This window comes from Esox lucius, chromosome 14, assembly GCF_011004845.1.
Source record: "Esox lucius isolate fEsoLuc1 chromosome 14, fEsoLuc1.pri, whole genome shotgun sequence".
In the NCBI taxonomy this organism is placed as follows: domain Eukaryota; kingdom Metazoa; phylum Chordata; class Actinopteri; order Esociformes; family Esocidae; genus Esox; species Esox lucius.
Genome location: NC_047582.1, coordinates 17827501 through 17847495, shown reverse-complemented (window position 1 = coordinate 17847495; position 19995 = coordinate 17827501). Strand labels below are relative to the sequence as shown.

Here is a 19995-nt window from a genome sequence, read left to right as displayed (position 1 = left end):
ACCCAAACATAGCATCTACCACCCTTGCTGCATCTTAGATTACTGTGCATGCTTCAACAGTAACAAGACCAATAAATCTATATGGTGCAAGGAAGAAAACACTGTGGTCAAACAATAACCAAACAGCCATCTTAACTTTTTCAGAGAAGACCAGGGAAAAATCATTGTTTTCTGGAAGTCAATTCTCTGTACAGATGAATCCAAAATGTATCTTTTGGTCACAATCAGAACTGCAAAAACCCAAAATTGCCTTCTACCAAAATAACTTTAGCCCACCAGACAAGCATGGTGACTGTAATGGCAAGATCTGGGGCTACTTTTCCTCTTGACCTGGTTGACTGCACATCAAGGGAACCATGAATTCTGAGGTATACCAGGAGATCCTTGAACAGAACATAAGGCCATCAATCAAGGAGCTGGGCCAAAAATGGGTCAAGAAAACGATGTGTTCAAGCAAATCTATCAATCAATGGCTCAGGAGAAGATATGTGTTTTGGATTGGCCAAGTCATAGTCCTGACCTTAATGCATTTGAGATATTATGGCAGCACCAGAAGCGGGTAGTACACACCACACACCCATCAAACTTTATTTAATTAGCTGATTTCTGTAAGAAGAGGGCCAAAATATGTCTTTGTTGAAGGGTTAGTTAGTCCTAGATTCATATTAGGGTGAAATAACACTTGGAGTTGTTCTTGAAGGCCCATGAATACATTTTTCATGATAAGCCATTATTCACCTCTGTCCCAGCCTGGAATTATCATTATTAGCATCGTCCAAATTTGTGAATTGAAACTGCATCCTGAGCAACAAAAGCTGCATTACAAAAACACTTGGCTCCTAATTCAATTTCATGATCAGGGTGAAAAGTCCAAGGGGGTGAATACTTTATATGTATGTCACTAAAATACATAATTAGCATACTACATGGTTCTCTTTTGCATCATTAAACATGATGTAAAGGTTAAGTTAATTACATTATTAAGATTTCTCATGCAAAATGTCATTTAATAGTAATTGATGGTCATTTTAATATCCCAATTAAAATCCCCACTAGAGCCGAGTGGTTTTGGAATCTTGTCTGGTGGTAAGAAGGTGCTCTTCTGTGTGATGTAAAATGTGTTGAGTATTAATTTAGAGGATCAATAAGTGGTTTGACGGTGACCTTAACTAGGTCGTTACACAAAATCCCTTTCCCTGACAAGAGCCAGAACAATTAATAAGAACATACAAAGGGATGGCCTCCATTGTTCCTGTTCTTAATTCTTTTCATCTGATTTCTCAGAATTTTGTTTCCTTCTTTCTTTTATACCTAAGTTGATTTCTGTGGGGGGTGAAAAATGGCAAGTAGAAGCAAGGTTGCTATTGAGCCTCACATGAATGGCTTTTATCCAAAGCATTAGTGCAGGGCTGGCCAACCCTGTTCCTGGAGAGCCACTGTCCTGTATGTTTTCTCTTCAACCTGATTTGTGACTCAAATTATGTAGCTTTTCATTCCAGCTAATTATTAGATTCAGGTGTGCTAAATTAGAGTTGGGGAGAAAACCTATAGGACAGTGGCTCTCCAGGAACAGGGTTGGCCAGCCCTGCATTAGTGTGTATGCAAATACCTTTTTGTGAGTGAGTTAGTGCCGACATGCATGCGTGTACACTATCCAACCACAGAGCAGGTTGAGTCTGGGAAAGGGCACTATGTTAGATTAATTGAGCATGGCAGAATTATGACAGCTGTTTACACTAGAAGCCCTACACAAATCTTAGCACACCTTTTAGCCTGGAGTGGACTAGATGACAGATGGAGGTTTTCATCCTTCCACTATACTGGAAACACTGAGAATTTCACATTAAATACAACTAACCTTTATGTTGAATCCCACTATGCTCTTTGCCATTAGGCCATCTCTCTTCCAGGCAATGAGGACATCATGTTAATTTATGAAGGTACATTTGATTTGACAGTCAAATCAGTTATTGATTTGACAGTCATCATTAATTGAAAAATTGTCCCATTTGGAGAAAGACACAAAGATTAGTTGGTGAGGGTCTGTAGATTGCTTAAATTAAATTAGACTGCATTGGTCAGAAAAAGTTTATTCATTTGCCAATTGTCTGATCAAACTATGTATGAATATACAAATTACACCACCCTTCCCAATTAAAAATGATTTCCACTAGACCCTTCCCTTATATTTTAAGATAGTAGCAACCAGCTCCGCTTGTAAAACAGCTCAGATTCTTCCAATATTGCTCCAATAAAGAGAAGTAAAATACAAACATTGCAGGAGAAGGATGGAATACATTAAATAAAGAAAGGCTGCAAAACCGCTTATAAACCTAACAAAATATTCACTACCCTGCCCTCCGCCCCTACTGAAGATATATACGGTGCATATAAAAAGTCTACACACCCCTGTTAAAGTGCCAGGTTTTTGTGATGTAAAAAAAAGAGACAAAGATAAATCATGTCAGAACTTTTTCCACTTTTAATGTGACCTATAATGTGAGCAATTCAATTGAAAAACAAGCTGAAATCTTCAAGGGGGAAAATGAAAAATGAAAACCTTACAATAACCTGGTTGCATATGTGTTCACACCTTCTTATAACTGGGGATGTGGCTGTGTTCAGAATTATCCAATCACATTCAAACTTAAATAGAAGTCATTACACACATGCAATCATTTAAAGTGACTCAGATTAATCACAAATAATGTTCAGATGTTTTTCTGCAGGCATTTTCTTAGTTGCATCTCAGAGCAAAAGCCGTGGTCCTCAGAGAGCTTCCAAAGCATCAGAGGTATCTCATTTTTGAAAGATATCAGTCAGGAGAAGGGTACAAAAGACTTTCCAAAGCATTAGATATACCATGGAATACAGTGAAGACAGTCATCATCAAGTGGAGAAAATATGGCACAACAGAGACATTACCAAGAACTGGACGTCCCTCCAAAAATGATGAAAAGATGAGAAGAAAACTGGTCAGAGAGGCTTCCAAGAGGCCTACATCAACATTAAAGGACCTGCAGGAATTTCTGGCAAGTACTGGCTGTGTGCTACATGTGACAACAATCTCTCATATTCTTCATATGAATGGGCTATGGGGTAGGGTGGCAAGACGGAAGCCTTGTCTTACAAAGAAAAACATCCAAACCGGGCTGAAATTTGCAAAAACAAACAAACATTCCCGCAATAGCACATGGGAAAATGTGTTATGGGCTGATGAAACCAAGGATGAACTTTTTGGCCATAATTCCAAAAGGTATGTTTGGTGCAAAAACAACACTGCACATCACCCAAAGAACACCATACTCACAGTGAAGCATGGTGGTGGCAGCATCATGCTTTGAGGATGTTTTTCTTCAGCTGGAACCGGGGCCTTGGTCAGGGTGGAGTGAATTATGAACACTTCCAAATACCAGGCAATTTTGGCACAAAACCTTCAGGCGTCCGTTAGAAAGCTGAAGATGAAAAGGAAGTTCACCTTTAAGTATGACAACGACCCAAAGCACATATCCAAATCCACAAAAGCATGGCTTCACCAGAAGAAGATTAACGTTTTGGAATGGCCCAGCTAGAGCCTAGACCTGAATCCAATTGAACATCTGTGGGGTAATCTGAAGAGGGCTGTGCACAGGTGATGTTCTCGTAATGTGACAGATTTGGATCGCTTTTGCAAAGAAGACTGGGCTTATATTGGCACATCAAGATGTGCCATGCTAATAGACTCTAACCCAAAAAGAGTGCTGTTATAAAATCAAAAGGTGCTTCAACAAAGTATTAGTTAAAGGGTGTGCACACTTGCAACCAGGTTATTGGTTGCAACCAGCACTTTTTCCATTGGCAAATTATTTCAGTTATTTCTAGCCAAGATCTCATATATAAATATATATACACACACACTGAACAAAATTATAAATGCAACACTTTTGTTTTTGCCCCCATTTATCATGACCTGAACTCAAAGATCTAAGTACACAAAAGATCTAGGTACACAAAAAGCCTATTTCTCTCAATTATTGTTCACAAATCTGGCTAAATCTGTGTTAGTGAGCACTTCTCCTTTGCCAAGTTAATCCATCCACCTCACAGGTGTGGCATATGAAGATGCTGATTAGACAGCATGATTATTGCACAGGTGTTCCTTAGGCTGGCCACAGTAAAAGGTATATATGAGATATTTGCTGTATATATGTGTGTGTGTTTGTATGTATATATATAAATAAATATAGAATGCCAGCATCCTTTGCCTCTTCACTGTTGACGTATTTTGTGGGTACTACTTAATGAAGCTGCCAGTTGAGGACCTGTGAGATGTCTGTTTCTCTAACTAATGTATTTTTCCTCTTGCTCAGTTGTGCACCAGAGCCTCTTATTCCTCTTTCTGTTCTGGCTAGAGACAGTTAACGCTGTTCTGTGAAGGGAGCAGTACACAGCGTTGCACGAGATCTCCAGTTTCTTGGCAATTTCTCGCATGGAATAGCCTTCATTTCTCAGAAAAAGAGACTGATGAGTTTCAAAACAAAGTTCTTTGTTTCTGGCTATTTTGAGCCTGTAATCGAACCCACAATTGCTGATGCTCCAGATACTGAACTTATCTGAAGAATGTCAGTTTTATTGCTTCTTTAAACAGCACAACAGTTTTTAGCTGTTTTAACATAATTGCAAAAGGGTTTTCTAATTATCAATTAGCCTTTTGAAATTATGAATTGGATTAGCAAATGCAGCGTGCCATTGGAACATATGACTGATGTTTGTTGATATTGGGTCTCTGTAGTCTATGTAGGTATTCCACAAAAAAATGCAGTTTCCATCAACAGTAGTAATTTAAAACAGAAACAATGTCTATTTTGGATCAATTTGATGTTATTTTAATGAAAAAATAACACCCTCCCCCGTTTTTTGGCCCAGGTTACCCAATAAATGTTGAGCATTTCCTTAGTCCTACTTGCTTCATGAAAGTCCTTCACTCAATTCAGGTCTGTACTATGTGGATCATGAAGGGATAGGAAGCCCCTTTCAGAAGGTGACTACTGTTTTCCCCAGTTTTTACATCTGATCATTAGAATGCTTCTGTCTGCTTTCCTCAAAATGTCTAGGAGCACATGGACGTTCTTATGCTTGAGATGTTCTGCTATGTGTTAGGCATATGATACTGCTCTGGTGTACACCAGTGCATAGGCACTTATTCACAAACGCAAATATTTCTATTCTTGCACAGACCTCAAACCCCAAAATCCATGTTCTCTATCCCGTAGGCCTAAACCTGAATTTGAACTTACCCTAAATGAACCCCAATACCCTAACCTTAATCCCAAAACTTTCAAAAAAAGTTTTCTCGAAAGTAATCAGGGCGTCTTTTGAACAAGGTATCACTATTTTCTGAGTTATTCTTAATTTCTATATATGATAGACATTTTCTTGAATGAATTACGATGCACTTCTTATAGCACACTTTATACATATTCCTGTATAGGCCTGGCTTTTTAAAATAGTGAAAATAATCCACATTAAGAATTGGCAAAGAGTGCTTTCAGACCTCTTGCTGATCAGTTGCTGTTGATCAGGGGAGAGCCTGAAAACTAGATATGGTGCCGGGCCAAAGCTGAGGATCCTCTGAGAATGAACTTGTTAATAACTAAAAATATAAATTATTTCAGTGCCCCTGAATCTCAGCAATTTTTTTCTGTCTCAAAGGTTAATTAACTGTTATACACTCTCACTCTTTTCACCCTGGATTGAGTGTTATTCATTTGCTCCTTTGATGATTCTGGACCAGTTCCGACTGATATTTACATGGCACATTCAATGGCATGAAGCAGTCTTTGTACTAACATACTAAAGGACTTAAGAAAGTCAAACCACCTTTTTCATTTTTTTACAGTCTTCTATCCATCTCTTTATTTTTCTGTCTGTCTTAACATGTTTTTCTCTATTTTCTCTCTCGGTTTGCTCTCTCCCAGGGCTGTACGATAAATGTTTCTACGCCTCCAGTGACCGGGGCTGGCTTCTGGGTATCCGAGCAATCAGCGAGCAGGGCAACCGTGACCCACGCTTCTTCTTCTCCCTTAAGACAGACCGTGCTCACAAGGTTACATCTATCCACTCCAATGTCCGCTACCAGCCCAATACTTGGGCCCACCTGGCAGTAACTTACAATGGCCTCTATATGAAGCTCTATGTCAACGGCGCCCAGGTGGGCGTCAGCCGGGAACAGTCGGGCAATGTTTTCAGCCATCTGACCAAGAAGTGCAAGGTGCTGATGGTGGGTGGGAATGCTCTGAACCATAACTACCGGGGGGCAGTGGAACGGCTCAGTCTGTGGAAGGAGGCCCGAGGACAGAGGCAGATAATCCGTGACATGCAGGGTCAAAAGGATCCCCAAGATATGCCTCAGCTGGTGATCCAGGAGTCCTTTGAGCAGCCCGGCCGCAAATGGCTGACAGTGAAAGATGGGATCTTTCCTAAGCCAGAGGAGGGGAGCAGCAGCAGGGTGGTCCAGGATGAAGGAGGCCTAGGAGGAAGTGGAGCATCCTTGGACACCACCCTGGAACCTCCCCTCTGTGGTCAAACCATCTGCGATAATGTGGACGTGGTGACCAACTACAATCGCACCTGGACCTTCCGGAAGCCCAAGATGGTGCGCTACCGTGTGGTCAACGTGTGGGATGACTCTCGGCGCCGGCCCACTGTCACTCCTCGTCAGATCCACCTGCAACACCAGCATCTCAACAAGGCCTTTGCGGTCTACAACATTACCTGGGAACTGAGCATCCACAATGTCACCAACTCCTCACTCCGCCACCGTCTGATCCTTGCCAACTGCGACATCAGCAAGGTGGGAGATGAGGCATGTGACCCAGAGTGCAACCACACTCTGACGGGCTTCGATGCAGGCGACTGTAAGAGGCACCGCAGTCGTTGCCCTGAGTACAAGCAGGGTAACGGGGTGTGCGACCCAGAGTGTAACTGGGACAACTTTTTCTACGACAATGGAGACTGCTGTAACCCCAATGTGACGGATGTAACCAAGACCTGCTTCAACCGGTCGTCTCCACATAGGTCAGTGCTTTTTCTTTGTCTTTTCATCTTCCACATGATGAGTCCTAAACAAATACATAGACCAGCAGTGCAATTCATACATTGATGTCAGAGTTATTTGCATATTCATTTAAAAAACATTGTCAAGTTAGGATTTGCACATTTGTAATGATCTAGTCAACAGTTTTGTCCTGAAAATATTGTAAGAAAATATTATCATTATACCAAGTATAATGTATTCTTCACATGGCATTCTGAACATGGAATTCTACCCTCACAAGACTAACAATGTTCTTATTGAATGCTGTGATCCACTGTCCATGACTTTGTCATACGACTTTGTCATACATGCACACACTTCTCAATACACAGTCAGTTTTAAGACACCGTCCCACTGTGTCCTGGCTGGCCCTCAGTGTGGCCCAGCATGGTGTTCAATGGGGCAGCTATTCCAACCCAGCTCTTACACAGGCTCTATCACTTTCAAACCAACAAAACACAGTGCAATGTCCCAAGAAAGAGGCCAAACAGATATTTTCTCTTTTTTCAACCGCATTTCACTCCCTCTCTTTCTCTCCTCTCTGTCGAAGCTGTTTGTCACTAATTAAGCTAGATTGGTTGGAAAGCAAGTGAGATTAAAAACAAGGACACTAGACAGACCAGAAGGAGCAATTAGAGGTCACAGTAGAGCTGCCAGCATCAGTCCAATCAATAGTGGCGGTGGGGACTTCAATGTTTCACTAATCTATCCAGTAAACCTTCAAGATACATTTTTCAAGAGACGTATATCTCCATCATCAAGGGGAAACATGTCCAATCCTCTTTTGCCACCTTTTACTGCTCTTATTTTTAAGCCTTCAGAAGAAGGTAAAAAAAATCTAATTATATATTATTTTGATAATTACTTCAGGCCATGCTGTCAGCTTAGCTGTTAAAGCATTGGTCCAGTAATGAAAAGGTTGCTGGTTTGAATCCCAAGGTCAACAAGATTAAACTCAAAGAAAGATTTGTAGTTTTTCCGTGGAGCAGTGATTAAACTTATTTGCTCGTTTAGGTCGCCTTGGATAAAAGCTTCTGGTTAATAATTAAAACACTGGTGGAGAGGAACAGTTTTATTAATTGAAGGACTTGCGGAGGCTTTCATTGCCCTGGTACCTGCCAATATCTACAGGATTCCTACTCTGTGCCACGGAGACTGATTGAGCACCAGTGAGAAAAATTGTCTCTGGTTCAGCTGGAACTGCTTTGTGTCTTGCCGCGCCAGTCGTCAAGGAATGTTTTTTTCTCTGTGGGCGCGAAATTCAACTGCAGAGAACAGAAATATTTTGCAATGGTTGTAAGGGTTCCTTGTTGTCCATCAATGCTGACTCAGGCCATAAAGCACTGTCTCGCTGGCATTTCTCTGTATTTAAAACAGCTGCTAAACAACTCTGTGTGAGGTCACATGAGAAAAAAGAAGCAGGTGTGTTTGCTATCTCCTCCCTCCCCTCGGTTTCAGTTATCCTCCTAAAGTCATTCATCAGTAGGCAGTCAAGATAGCTTCTCTTAGAAATCAGCTATCAGCACACACTTCCAGTCATTGACATTAAACTCTCCCAGCAGACATATGCTATAGAATTGGGGGATAAAAGAGATTGAAAAAAGATAAAGAGAGAGAATTCTGAAGTTGAAAAATATAAAAATAAGCCCTCAAAGTGCTTCCTTATTTTGGATTGATTATGGTATGTCTGCAGACCAATGGGGAGGGCAGCACTACAAACATTATTCAACATTCCTCCTTAATTGTGAAATTCTGGATGAACAACGCGCTACATACGCAAGGGAACAATGGTTGTTAGGTTCTGCATTTATTTTTGTAGCCCTCACGCCTGTTACCACTTAGTGTGTTTAGGAATCTGGCTAGCAGGGGACCATGGTACTGTGGGGTTCTCAGCTCGCCAACTCTGCTGTGTTAGCTACTCTTCTCTGCAGTCCACAGACAGAGGCTCCTCTGGAAATACCACCGATAACACTCCCCTCACGCTGAAGGGAATGTTTTGCTTTGTTTTCACAGGCCTCTGTTGTTATGCAGTTTAACATTTGCGTTGATATGCAGTGTTATCAAGGAATCTTTCACAGGATGATATTCTTACTTACGTCTGGTACTGTGCATAATGGTATGTGCATTTCTGAGATGAAACAAAAGTATGTATCCTTTGCAGTAAATATGAGGGCATGGTCACAGACAGCCCACTGAGAAAAACAAGCTGATGCAGCTATCAAACATTACAGTACAGTATATGTTATGTTTGCAATATCCAAAGTTATTGATTGCAGCATAACCAGAGAGATGAAATAGGAAAATAAAAAGGGAAGAACGTTGTTTGTCAGACCTACATAAACGAACACAGTTGGAAAACTATTATTATACATTTAGTTTTGTGTTGCCCCATGTAGCTTGTTCCTGGACACACATTTAGGAGAATCTAATAAAACCTAATACTGTTCTAAAAATAACACTGCAAAAATCACTGTTGGGAGATCTTGAAAACGAAATCTATCAGTAACATAATATTATTGATAAAAATGATCATTTTTAAAATATAACCTGTTGATGCATTAAAGTTCAGCATCTCTGTAAGATATTCCACACAGAAAAATTTAGAAAATCCAGAGAGGGAGGTGGGCTAGGAGAAGCTGAGGGGTTGGATTAAAACTTTGTAAAGAAATTTCTTTACTCTTTATTATACAGTGTGTTGAAAATATGAATAATCCACTTATGGCCAGAAGTATTAGCACCCTGCAATTTTATTAAAATAGTGCACCAATCTTTTGCTGTTCACATTCAGGCAACTGATAAAGTAATCCCCTTGTATTTTTTCTCCATATTTGGACATATGGATGTAATCTTCATTTCAACAAGATTGACTGATAAATGTAACCTTATATACCAATTGAAACTGAATGATTATACTTTGCAATCATTTACTAAGAATAAGAATAAATACTCCTCTAGCTTCAAAGCAGTTTTTTTCCCCATTTGGCTGAAATAACTACATGCAGCCATTTCTTGTAGTTTTGCCCACTTTTCAGTAATGCTTCAAATGTGTCATGTTTGAAGGCATGTTTTTTGCATGCATGGCCCTGTTCAATTCCCCCAGCATTTCAATAGGCTTGAAATCTGGGCTTAGACTTGGCTATAACCCTTCCTTTCCTTTTTTTTTTTGCTTTGCTTGTGTGTTGTAGATCATTGTCCTATAGCAAGATCCATGTTTAACTTCAGCTTTTTGATAGATGACCTTACAGTCTCCTGAATAGTTATCTGATACAATATGGAATTCATGGCTGACTGAATGAAGGCAAGTTCGCCAGGCCCTGAGACAGCAAAGCAGTGCCAAACCATAATGCCACTTATTCCATGCTTTATGGTTGGCTGTTCAAAGGTGATGTCTAATTTTCACTGAACATTGTGTCTTGCCTTGCACCTTTGACTCATCTTACCAGAGACTTTTTTTTTTTAGAGTAGAGGCTATTTTCTTCCTGACCTCCCATGTAGGTCAGGTTTGTACAGTCTCTTTCTGACAGTTGACTTGTACATTTCAATATTGATTGCGGCAGGAGAGGCCTGTAGATCCCTTGGGTTCTCATCATCTAGTCAGCTCTTGGCCTGAATTTAGTTAGATTGCCAGTGTTCTGGAATTTTCTCAATTTCTAGGTGTTCTGTCAGAAAGTAGAAATATGTACTTTTCTAATTACTTGGAAATGGCTTTGTAACCCCTCCCCGACCTCAATAATCTTTCTGTTTTGGGCCTCAAATAGGTCATTTGATCTTGGCATGACCACCCTACGCAAGGCTTAAACCAGCAATTATGTGAACACAATGACAAACGTCACCCACAAACCATTGTTACCATCGCCCCACCAAAGCCACAACCCTTGCGGAACAAGGTCTCAAAGCATAACTGATTGAAATGCTATTTCCGAGTGGTCATTTCACACTCTGTATATGGGAATATGGTTATGACCAAACCAGAGTTTCTAATCTTTATGGAAGGCTGGACACTCTGTAATGATTTTCAAATCTTTTGCACTCTTGTTGGTGCCCCTAATTCTAATTCTAGCTATGTTATGTGATGGTAAAGGTAGGGTTGTATTACATTATTTGCATGAAGAGACTGTATTTCTGTTTGTTCTAATTGCAATGGTTTCATTACATTTTAAGTAGATAACCTTTATTAATGAATTTGTTTATGGCATTTAGCTAAAACATCCTTGTCCAAATATGTAAGAAAAATCTAAATAGCTGGATGGATGAAAATTATGTTCTCCCTCAAAACATATAAATACAACATCATGTTTCCTATAGATTTCGTGTCATCTTAACATCACTCCTAATAATTTATAAGGGCATTTCTGTTGATGACGATGGTCATGTTTTGGAAGTGGGCCAGTTTGATAATTGCTGCTTAACTGTTTTGCTGCTTGGCAACGGGGCTTGCTATAGTCGCATAGTTCAACATTAAGGATTTCCTGCTGGCCCAGGTCCAGTAAAACCTAACGTCGTGCCAGTAGGCAAAAACAGGCACTGGCCCGTATTGGCCAGTGCTCAATTTACCCATTTAAATTAATTGTATCATATTAAAAATGTTGCTTGTCATCTCTGTCACTCTCCCCGCTCCGATTTTCGCTTGTTCTTGCATTAAAATGTGTCTGTGGAGCTTCTTCTCCCCATGGTTGTCGTCTTTTTGACCAATTATTGTCGATGGCTCGACTGTTTTGACCAACCACAGTTCATATAGTACATTTTAAAGCAGTACCCAAATATGGTATCGTACGAGGCAAATCAAATGCGATCGTTTTTCTTTTCATGGAAAGAAAAGGTTCCATGTGTCAAAAACGATAAGGGACACGTACTGCCGTTCATGCTGTCCACTCCTGATGAAAGCCGATAAGGTAGGGTCATTTATTAAGGTAACGAACAACTACCGAAAAGCTGCTCTTAAGTCCCTGCAGCATGTCGCGTGTATTCGCAGTGTTCAGTCACGTCATTGGTCTGACAGACTGGCACGCAAACCATTGTTGAAATATGGCGGCTAACACTGGGAATTATATGGAGCTAGTGCACAAGCCGGTCAAATTGTCTTCCACTACAGGACTTGCGTGTTTAGATAACCTCACAAAACATGAAAAACAAAGGTATGAAAACACACTGCAAGTCTTAGGCACTTGTTGACCCATATACAGCACCCGCTGTGTTATTTAAATTGTTAAAAATTGCGAAATCCCTGCCGGAGCTGAACTTTGGGGACGTGTACATAGTTGTACTTTGTGGAGAATCCACCCCCTTACATAGCTACCAAAATGAAAGCGTGCATGGTACAGACAGCTATATGTACATTCGATCATGGTGAGTCGATAATGCAATTGAAAGGAGAATGAGAAGAAATTCTTCATTGTCAAAGCGACGTTTAGTGCTAATTTACCAAAAGCACCGTTGGTTCCATTGTGGTCAGTGTAGCGTAATGCAGCCAGTATAACAACACAGAAACAAATGTTCCGGTAATAATATAAACGTATCCCCAACGTCAGGTAAACCATTCCTACTGTTTAAATTAATCACCATTGACAGCCAAGGTTAGATTGGTACGGGTTTCTCCTGTATTAACGTTGTTATTAACTTGGCTAACGCTGAATATGTTTTACAAGAGAGGTTTAGCTGGCCTCAATAACGTTAGCCATGCCATTGGAGTTGGTTGCATCGGTGCACACGAAAACAGACCATGTCTGTTTGTCAGATTGGTAACGATATTGCCTTATATATTTCAATGATGGCTTTTATTTTGAAAAAGGAAATCTGAGTTAACACTGCTAGCGTAATATCCTGCTGCTAGATGAACAGTAATGAAGCCTCGAATGGCCATCACTAGGAGAAACCATTCACGGACTACGTCCATGACATAGTCTTTTGAATACGGATAGAGAAACCAGAAACCATGACTTGTAAGTGACCATAAGTGTCATGTTAACTACGCCTGCCTAAGCGCTTGCTAGCAGTGACACACGAGAAGCCAGTCAACCAACTAGTGTAAGTACCATAAATATATTAACTCAGTTATTTTATTTTCATGATTTCATGTCACATCAAATAAGCAGAACATTATAGAAAATGAAAAATCAGTATATACAATTTTGGTCTATTTACAGACATTGGTTTCTCCTTTCTCTTGCTTCCCAGATTCAAGTGCACCTCCTGATCTCAGTGTGATGTTTCTTCCTTAATCCATGTTGCTTGAAAACAAAGTAAAATAGATTGACTGACCTAGCTGTTGCACTGGATCTTTGCTGAGTGAGAACGTAGTCCATCACACCTCTAGCCCAGCTTTTTTAGTGTGAAGGTCAATTTCTTCCTGCTTGCCCTCTTCCTGTATCTCTTTCCATGGCATGGTGGCAGGTTTATGGCCATACACAGATTGTCCTCTTCTCTCTTAATTATCGTATCCTTCCATGGCCATTGAGTTGGGTGCTTTACAATCTGTCGCCTAAGCCCTGTGGCCCCATAAACCAAGGCCATGTAAATAGTTTCACCCCCTAATGGAGTAGGCTAGGGTGTAAAACTGGCTCTTAGCACTTTGACTTAAAAGCTGTGACACCCTTGTAAAAGCACCTGTTGACTGGCCCCAGCCAGTTCACCTGCACAGTTTTTTGTACTTCATTACCACATGTTATCAGCCAAGCGCAGTGTGAGGCTGAGTTGGGGTCAGATAGAGTGGGTGGTTGGGCCACAATGGGGTCTGATGGACTTTAATGATGGTCCTTGGGGTCAGACAGGGGAGCAGAGAGGTGGTGCATGAGAATTTAAGAGGAATATTTACTTCCTACCCTTACAAAATAAATGGAAAAGACAGTTAATGTACTGTTAAGCCATTGCCCCATAGCATTTGAGATAAGGGACCAATAATAACATCGTAACAGGGTAAACTCCAAATCATACAGTGGCAGACATGCAACACTTTAATGTTGAATCTGACATGAGAATGCTTGTCCATTTTAAAGGCTGTCCCACCCCCTCTGTACCCCCATTTGAAAGGTTGGGATGGAAACATCACCAACACTACTAAGTCTTCTCTCGAAACAGAAGCACTTAAAGTGCTGGGAACTCTCATGTATTTCTAGGTGCGGCCCTATATTTTCCATGGTGTACTTTAACTGTGGAAGTCCCAGTTGTCTAGCTTTGGTGTCCAACCTTTGGAGTCTTAGTGTCACTAATTGGTCTTACTAAGTTGTGTCCTTCTTTGGAGAGGGAAAAAAGTGTGAATGACTTAGGAGGAAAATTGTGAGTGTTTTAATAAAGGCAGGGGTGAATGATGGCTTTAAGGTCTGCGGTGTTGACCAAGCCGATGACAGGAAAGCTGAGGGGCCCAGCGATTTAAAAGTGTTCTTGGCTGTGAGTCTGCCATCACCATGCCAACTCACCGCAGCGATTCACACTCAGCAACCCCAGACATATATATATGAGGCAAATTTATGGTCTTAAATGAATTATATATGGGTGTAAATGGATGAAGTCATCATAATCCTCAATTTAATATGTATCAGATATAGAAGCATTAACACTGCAGTTTGAGCGCTCTTCGCACCCAGGACCGCCCTAGAAAAGATGCCCACTGACGTCTGAATTTGGGGAAGTTACATTTTCCTTGTCTCTACATCTCTACATCTCTTTCTGTCTCTACATCTCTGTCTCAGTTCCTTGCTCCATAGGTCATCTACAGTAGATGTTCAACCCACGACATGCACAAAAGTGGAGGCTCCAAATTATTTGAGAATTTTCTTTCCCCTGTGGCAAATTCGGTTCCCTTATGAAATTACAAGGAGTAAAACGTATAGTTTAAGGGGCAAGGGACAAAGTATCAAGGGTAAGAGATTATGGAGAAAAGCATTGAGTGGGGTGCGACTGACCCGTATTCATTTGGGTTAAGTTAAATTATGGCTTAAATAAGAGATTTATGGCCAAGGGTGGTTGAGGGATGTTTATAAAAAAAAAAGGATATCCAGAGGAACAGTATGAGTAAAAAAAGAGATGATGATAGACAGACAATGTGAAGTGGTGTTAGAGGGAGACAAAGTCGGTGGCATTACAGACCCAAGACTGCAATACTTAATCCCAGAGGCACCACTTGCAAGACAGCCTAATCACATTTTTAATGCCACTTTTTAATAATGACTTAATAAAGCAATTATATAAAATTTGTAAATGTTTTATAATTCATTATTTTCTCCCATTCATAATGTAATTTTTATTGTTACAAAAAAGCATTTTTACAGTGGATCATACAAAAATCATATATGTGTTTTTTATTGGTCTATGATATGGCCGGCCATTAGGTAACTAACTAACACTTGCAATTAACCAAAGAGCTGCAAGGTGTGAAATGACAAATTACTTCTCTATTTAAAGAGGCTCTCCGTTATTTTTTTATATTTTCAGACCGTACGTCTGAAATAAGATCCAGTGTCCAGAAATCTTTTGCATACTACCTCATGTGTATGTACAGTGAGGTAAATTATTTATTTGATCCCGTGCTGATTTTGTACTTTTGCCCATTGTCAAAGAAATTATAAGTCTATAATTTTGATGATCAGTCTATAATTTTGATGGTAGGTTTATTTAAACAGTGAGAGACAGAAAAACAACAACAAAAATCCTGAAAAACGCATGTCAAAAGTTTTATACATTGATTTGCATTTTAATGAGTGAAATAAGTATGGTTGCTAGGCCACTCCAGGACCTTAATGTGCTTCTTCTGGAGCCACTCCTTTGTTGCCTTGGCCATGTGTTTTGGGTCATTGTCATGCTGGAATACCTATCCATGACCCATTTTCAATGCCCTGGCTGAGGGAAGGAGGTTCTCACCCAAGATCTGATGGTACATGGCCCCGTCCATCGTCCCTTTGATGCAGAGAAGTTGTCCTGTCCCCTTATCAGAAAAACACCCCAAAGCATAATGTTTCCACCTCCATGTTTGACGGTGGGGATGGTGTTCTTGGGATCATAGGCAGCATTCCTCCTTCTCCAAACACGGCGAGTTGAGTTGATGCCAAAGAGCTCAATTTTGGTCTCATCTGACCACAACACTTTCATCCAGTTTTCCTCTGAATCATTTAGATGTTCATTGGCAAACTTCAGACGGGCCTGTACATTTGCTTTCTTGAGCAGGGGGACCTTGCGGGTGCTGCAGGATTTCAGATCTTCACAGCGTAGTGTGTTACCAATTGTTTTCTTGGTGACTATGGTCCCAGCTGCCTTGAGATCATTGACATGATCCTCCCGTGTAGTTCTGGGCTGATTCTTCACTGTTCTCATGATCATTGCAACTCGACAAGGTGAGATCTTGCATGGAGCCCCAGACCGAGGGAGATGGACTGTTCTTTTGTGTTTATTCCATTTGCGAATAATCACACCCACTGTTCACCAAGCTGCTTGGCGATGGTCTTATAGCCCATTCCAACCTTGTGTAGGTCTACAATCATGTCCCAGACATCCTTGGATAGCTCTTTGGTCTTGGCCATGGTGGAGAGTTTGGAATCTGATTGATTGATTGCTTCTGTGGACAGGTGTCTTTTATATAGGTAACAAACTGAGATTAGGAGCACTCCCTTTAAGAGTGTGCTCCTAATCTTAGCTCGTTACTTGTATAAAAAACACCTGGGAGTCAGAAATCTTTCTGATTAAGAGGGGATCAAATACTTATTTCACTCATATTTTTATATGAAATAATTTTTGGGATTCCTTCACTCACAGTTGAAGAATATCTATGATAAAAATTACAGACTTCTACATGCTTTGTAAGGGGGAAAACCTGCAAAATCAGCAGTGTATCAAATACTTATTCTCCCCACTGTATGTCCATTTCAGGCGATTAGGATGATTAGTTTTAACCCAGGGTTGCAGCAGCGTTTGGTAGCTCTGTGGAAAGTTATAGGCAAAGATAATTTACTGGAAATCATTTTCATCTTAATTTCAATATGTTTAAACCCAGTTTAGAATTGTTTTGGAGTGAAACGTTATGTTATTTCGCAACATTATTAGTTAATAGACAAATCCATTTCAGTCGCCTTTTTTTTGTGTCAACTCTGATCGAAAACATAAAAATATGTAAAATATTTTCACTAATATTGTGTATTGAATTTGTTATTACATCCATATTTTCTAATTAGATAATGCACATTAAAATCCATATATAGAAATATCTGTTGTCCCCTTGCATATTTAGTTCTATGTTTGAAAATAAAATGAATCGTCCTTGTACATGTTTAACTCAATCAACTGAGCATTGAAACACGTTTTGTGACGTTTGGAAGGCCTACTGTACATAATAGTTCTAGAATGAGCAATTTCAAATAACTAGCCTATAATAATATGTGCAACAGAGCAAGAGGTGAAATTATGCTTTGTGGTTGCATTTTGTGAAGATCAATCATTAACAACATTTAGTGTTAGTTCCAAAGCTGAACAGAACTGCACCGCTCTGGGTGCATTTTGGTTTTAAGCCAAATTAAGAAGTTATTTGGTGGAGCCGAATTGATGGATTACGGTCAAAAACGCAAAAACCACAAATCTGAAGAACCATCTCCGGATCCACCATGTGTATTCTTGCAATATTATTAGGCTTACACGATAATAGTGGCATACAATTAACAATATAGAAAATAATATTGTTAATCATAATTATTTGTGTGACAATTAATCATCAACTAAAATGTCATAATCGTGACAGCCATAGGTCTGTTAAATGACAAACATCTGTTTTTCTATAGGGACCTATATTGTGCTATGAATGGAATAGTTATCTACAAAGTATTTTCCAAGCCATTTTAAATGCTTTATAATGTGGAGTTATTATGTAAGCATTAGCATACAACAGTGTTAGAGCATTACCGCTCACTTCAGTGGTTTGAGAAGACAAAGAAGAAGGGCTCATGAAAGTACGGCAATCGTTCAATTAATTGAACATATAAATAATTTGAACCTTGACCCCAGAAGTCATTGACCTCCTAATGCGCAACCAATCAGATTACAGCTTTTGGTCCAGTTTTTTGATTAACAAAATGGAGGAGAAACTAATTTTGTGTGTGTTCTCCAAATAGCTGAGACTTTAAAGTATTGTACACCCACAATCTCCTTGTCTGCAGTGCTCTTGCTCTCCTTCTCCAATGTTGGATTAGAGCAAGAATGAGGACTCAAATGCATGTTTACTACATTTTTTGCTCCAGTTGTCTCTTCCGGTTTCACTGGCTAGTGTTGTGTCCCATCTTCTGTTGGGTGAAGCGCATACTGCCTATCATATGAACGGCCCTTTCAAAAAAACAGTAGTCGACTTTACATTTTTTTAACACATTTTTCGGACATTTATTTAACCCTTTGACTCATAAGATCACACCGCTATGATCAGGCTAGAATGGTCCCTGAAGTGCACGATCACACCGGTGTGATCAGGCTAGAATGGTCCCTGAAGTGCACAATCACACCGTTGTGATCAGGCTAGAATGGTCCCTGAAGTGCACGATCACACCGGTGTGATCAGGCTAGAATGGTCCCTGAAGTGCACGATCACACCGGTGTGATCAGGCTAGAATGGTCCCTGAAGTGCACAATCACACCGGTGTGATTAGGCTAGAATGGTCCCTGAAGTGCACAATCACACCGGTGTGATTAGGCTAGAATGGTCCCTGAAGCGTACGCTCAAACCAATGGGATTAGAACTTATTGTTTTGAACACATCATTAAAACGTCTAGGTACGACTAACGCAACAATCACTGGTCAGACCACACTTTTATTTACTCACATTTCGCTCAAACAGTGTTTATAACTTTATTTCCTCATTGTTTGAAAATTTACATTATGAAATTAATTAGGTAGCAAGCGTTCAAATTGGGACAAGAAAGGTTACATACGAATCAACCCGACGCCAACACCATACTTTGCTATAATAAACTTAATAGGCCTATGTCTGACACAAAAACGACTAGAACTATTTACCATATCCTGGGAGGGAGGACGACCGGTCAAAATCATTGTGTAAAAACTTTCTAGAAGTTCCGTTACCCGAAGGTACAGTAGCTAATGTTTGTGGCGTTGCCATGTTTGATTATCAACCAAAGAAAAGGTGATAAGATGAGTAACTCTAAGACCAGATGGTCATTTACATTTGCTTGTTTTCCGGACAGATTTGTGAATCTTGGTCAGATATACTTACAACTCCCAGAATCCAGTGCAATGTAAATAAACATGGCTGTGCATATAGACCAATATAGACAGTAAAAAGAATATAACCTATTTAGCCTACTTTTGACAAGTATGAGTGCAGTTAATGGGGAATTAAGGCTTCATAACCATCAGAATGCAGACATCTCAGGACCTATTTTATAAAAAGTGTTAGCCCTTTCCTCAACAATCTCCTCCTACATCAAGCAGTCAACTACATTCATACAAAGCTGATGACATAATGTGTATACAGTTTTCATGCTCTCTGACCGACACACACGCATGCAGCTGGGTCTGTTTTCATGCTGTCATGCTAAGGCCTGCAGTCGTCCATCCTGTCCACATCTGATGCGTTTTGTTTTGTTGTAAAGAAGCCAATGCATTACACTTAATTGAACTTAGATTACATGGGTTTTGACCTACAGTAGTACTGCTTTTATCTGTTGCTGACTCATCTTGCCATTAAATCCCACTGACCCTTTTTTCCCCTCATGCACAGCCAAAAAGCCAGACAAATATTTACTGAGGAAATAATGAAATTCCTGAAATTATTACGAAGAGGGACCTTATATCATCTGCTCTCTGTAGGTCTGTTCCCTGTGCGTACATCCGGCCTTCCATAGGCCCAGAGCCTAGCCCAATACAGCATCCTTATCCTCCCTTACCTACTGGACATTGTGTGCAGAATGGATTTTGGAGAGGATTTGGAGTTGAG

At 40.1% G+C, this 19995-nt stretch overlaps 1 protein-coding gene across 1 annotated transcript in view; it reads left to right on the top strand.

The window, feature by feature from the left end:
• pappaa (pregnancy-associated plasma protein A, pappalysin 1a) overlaps window positions 1-19995 on the top strand; it is a 174742-nt gene that overhangs the window by 11703 nt on the left and 143044 nt on the right. Inside the window, exon 2 of the mRNA XM_010877932.4 lies at window positions 5958-7056. Within this exon, the coding sequence (XP_010876234.3) occupies window positions 5958-7056 (1099 nt within the window). The remainder of the gene's footprint in view (window positions 1-5957; window positions 7057-19995) is intronic.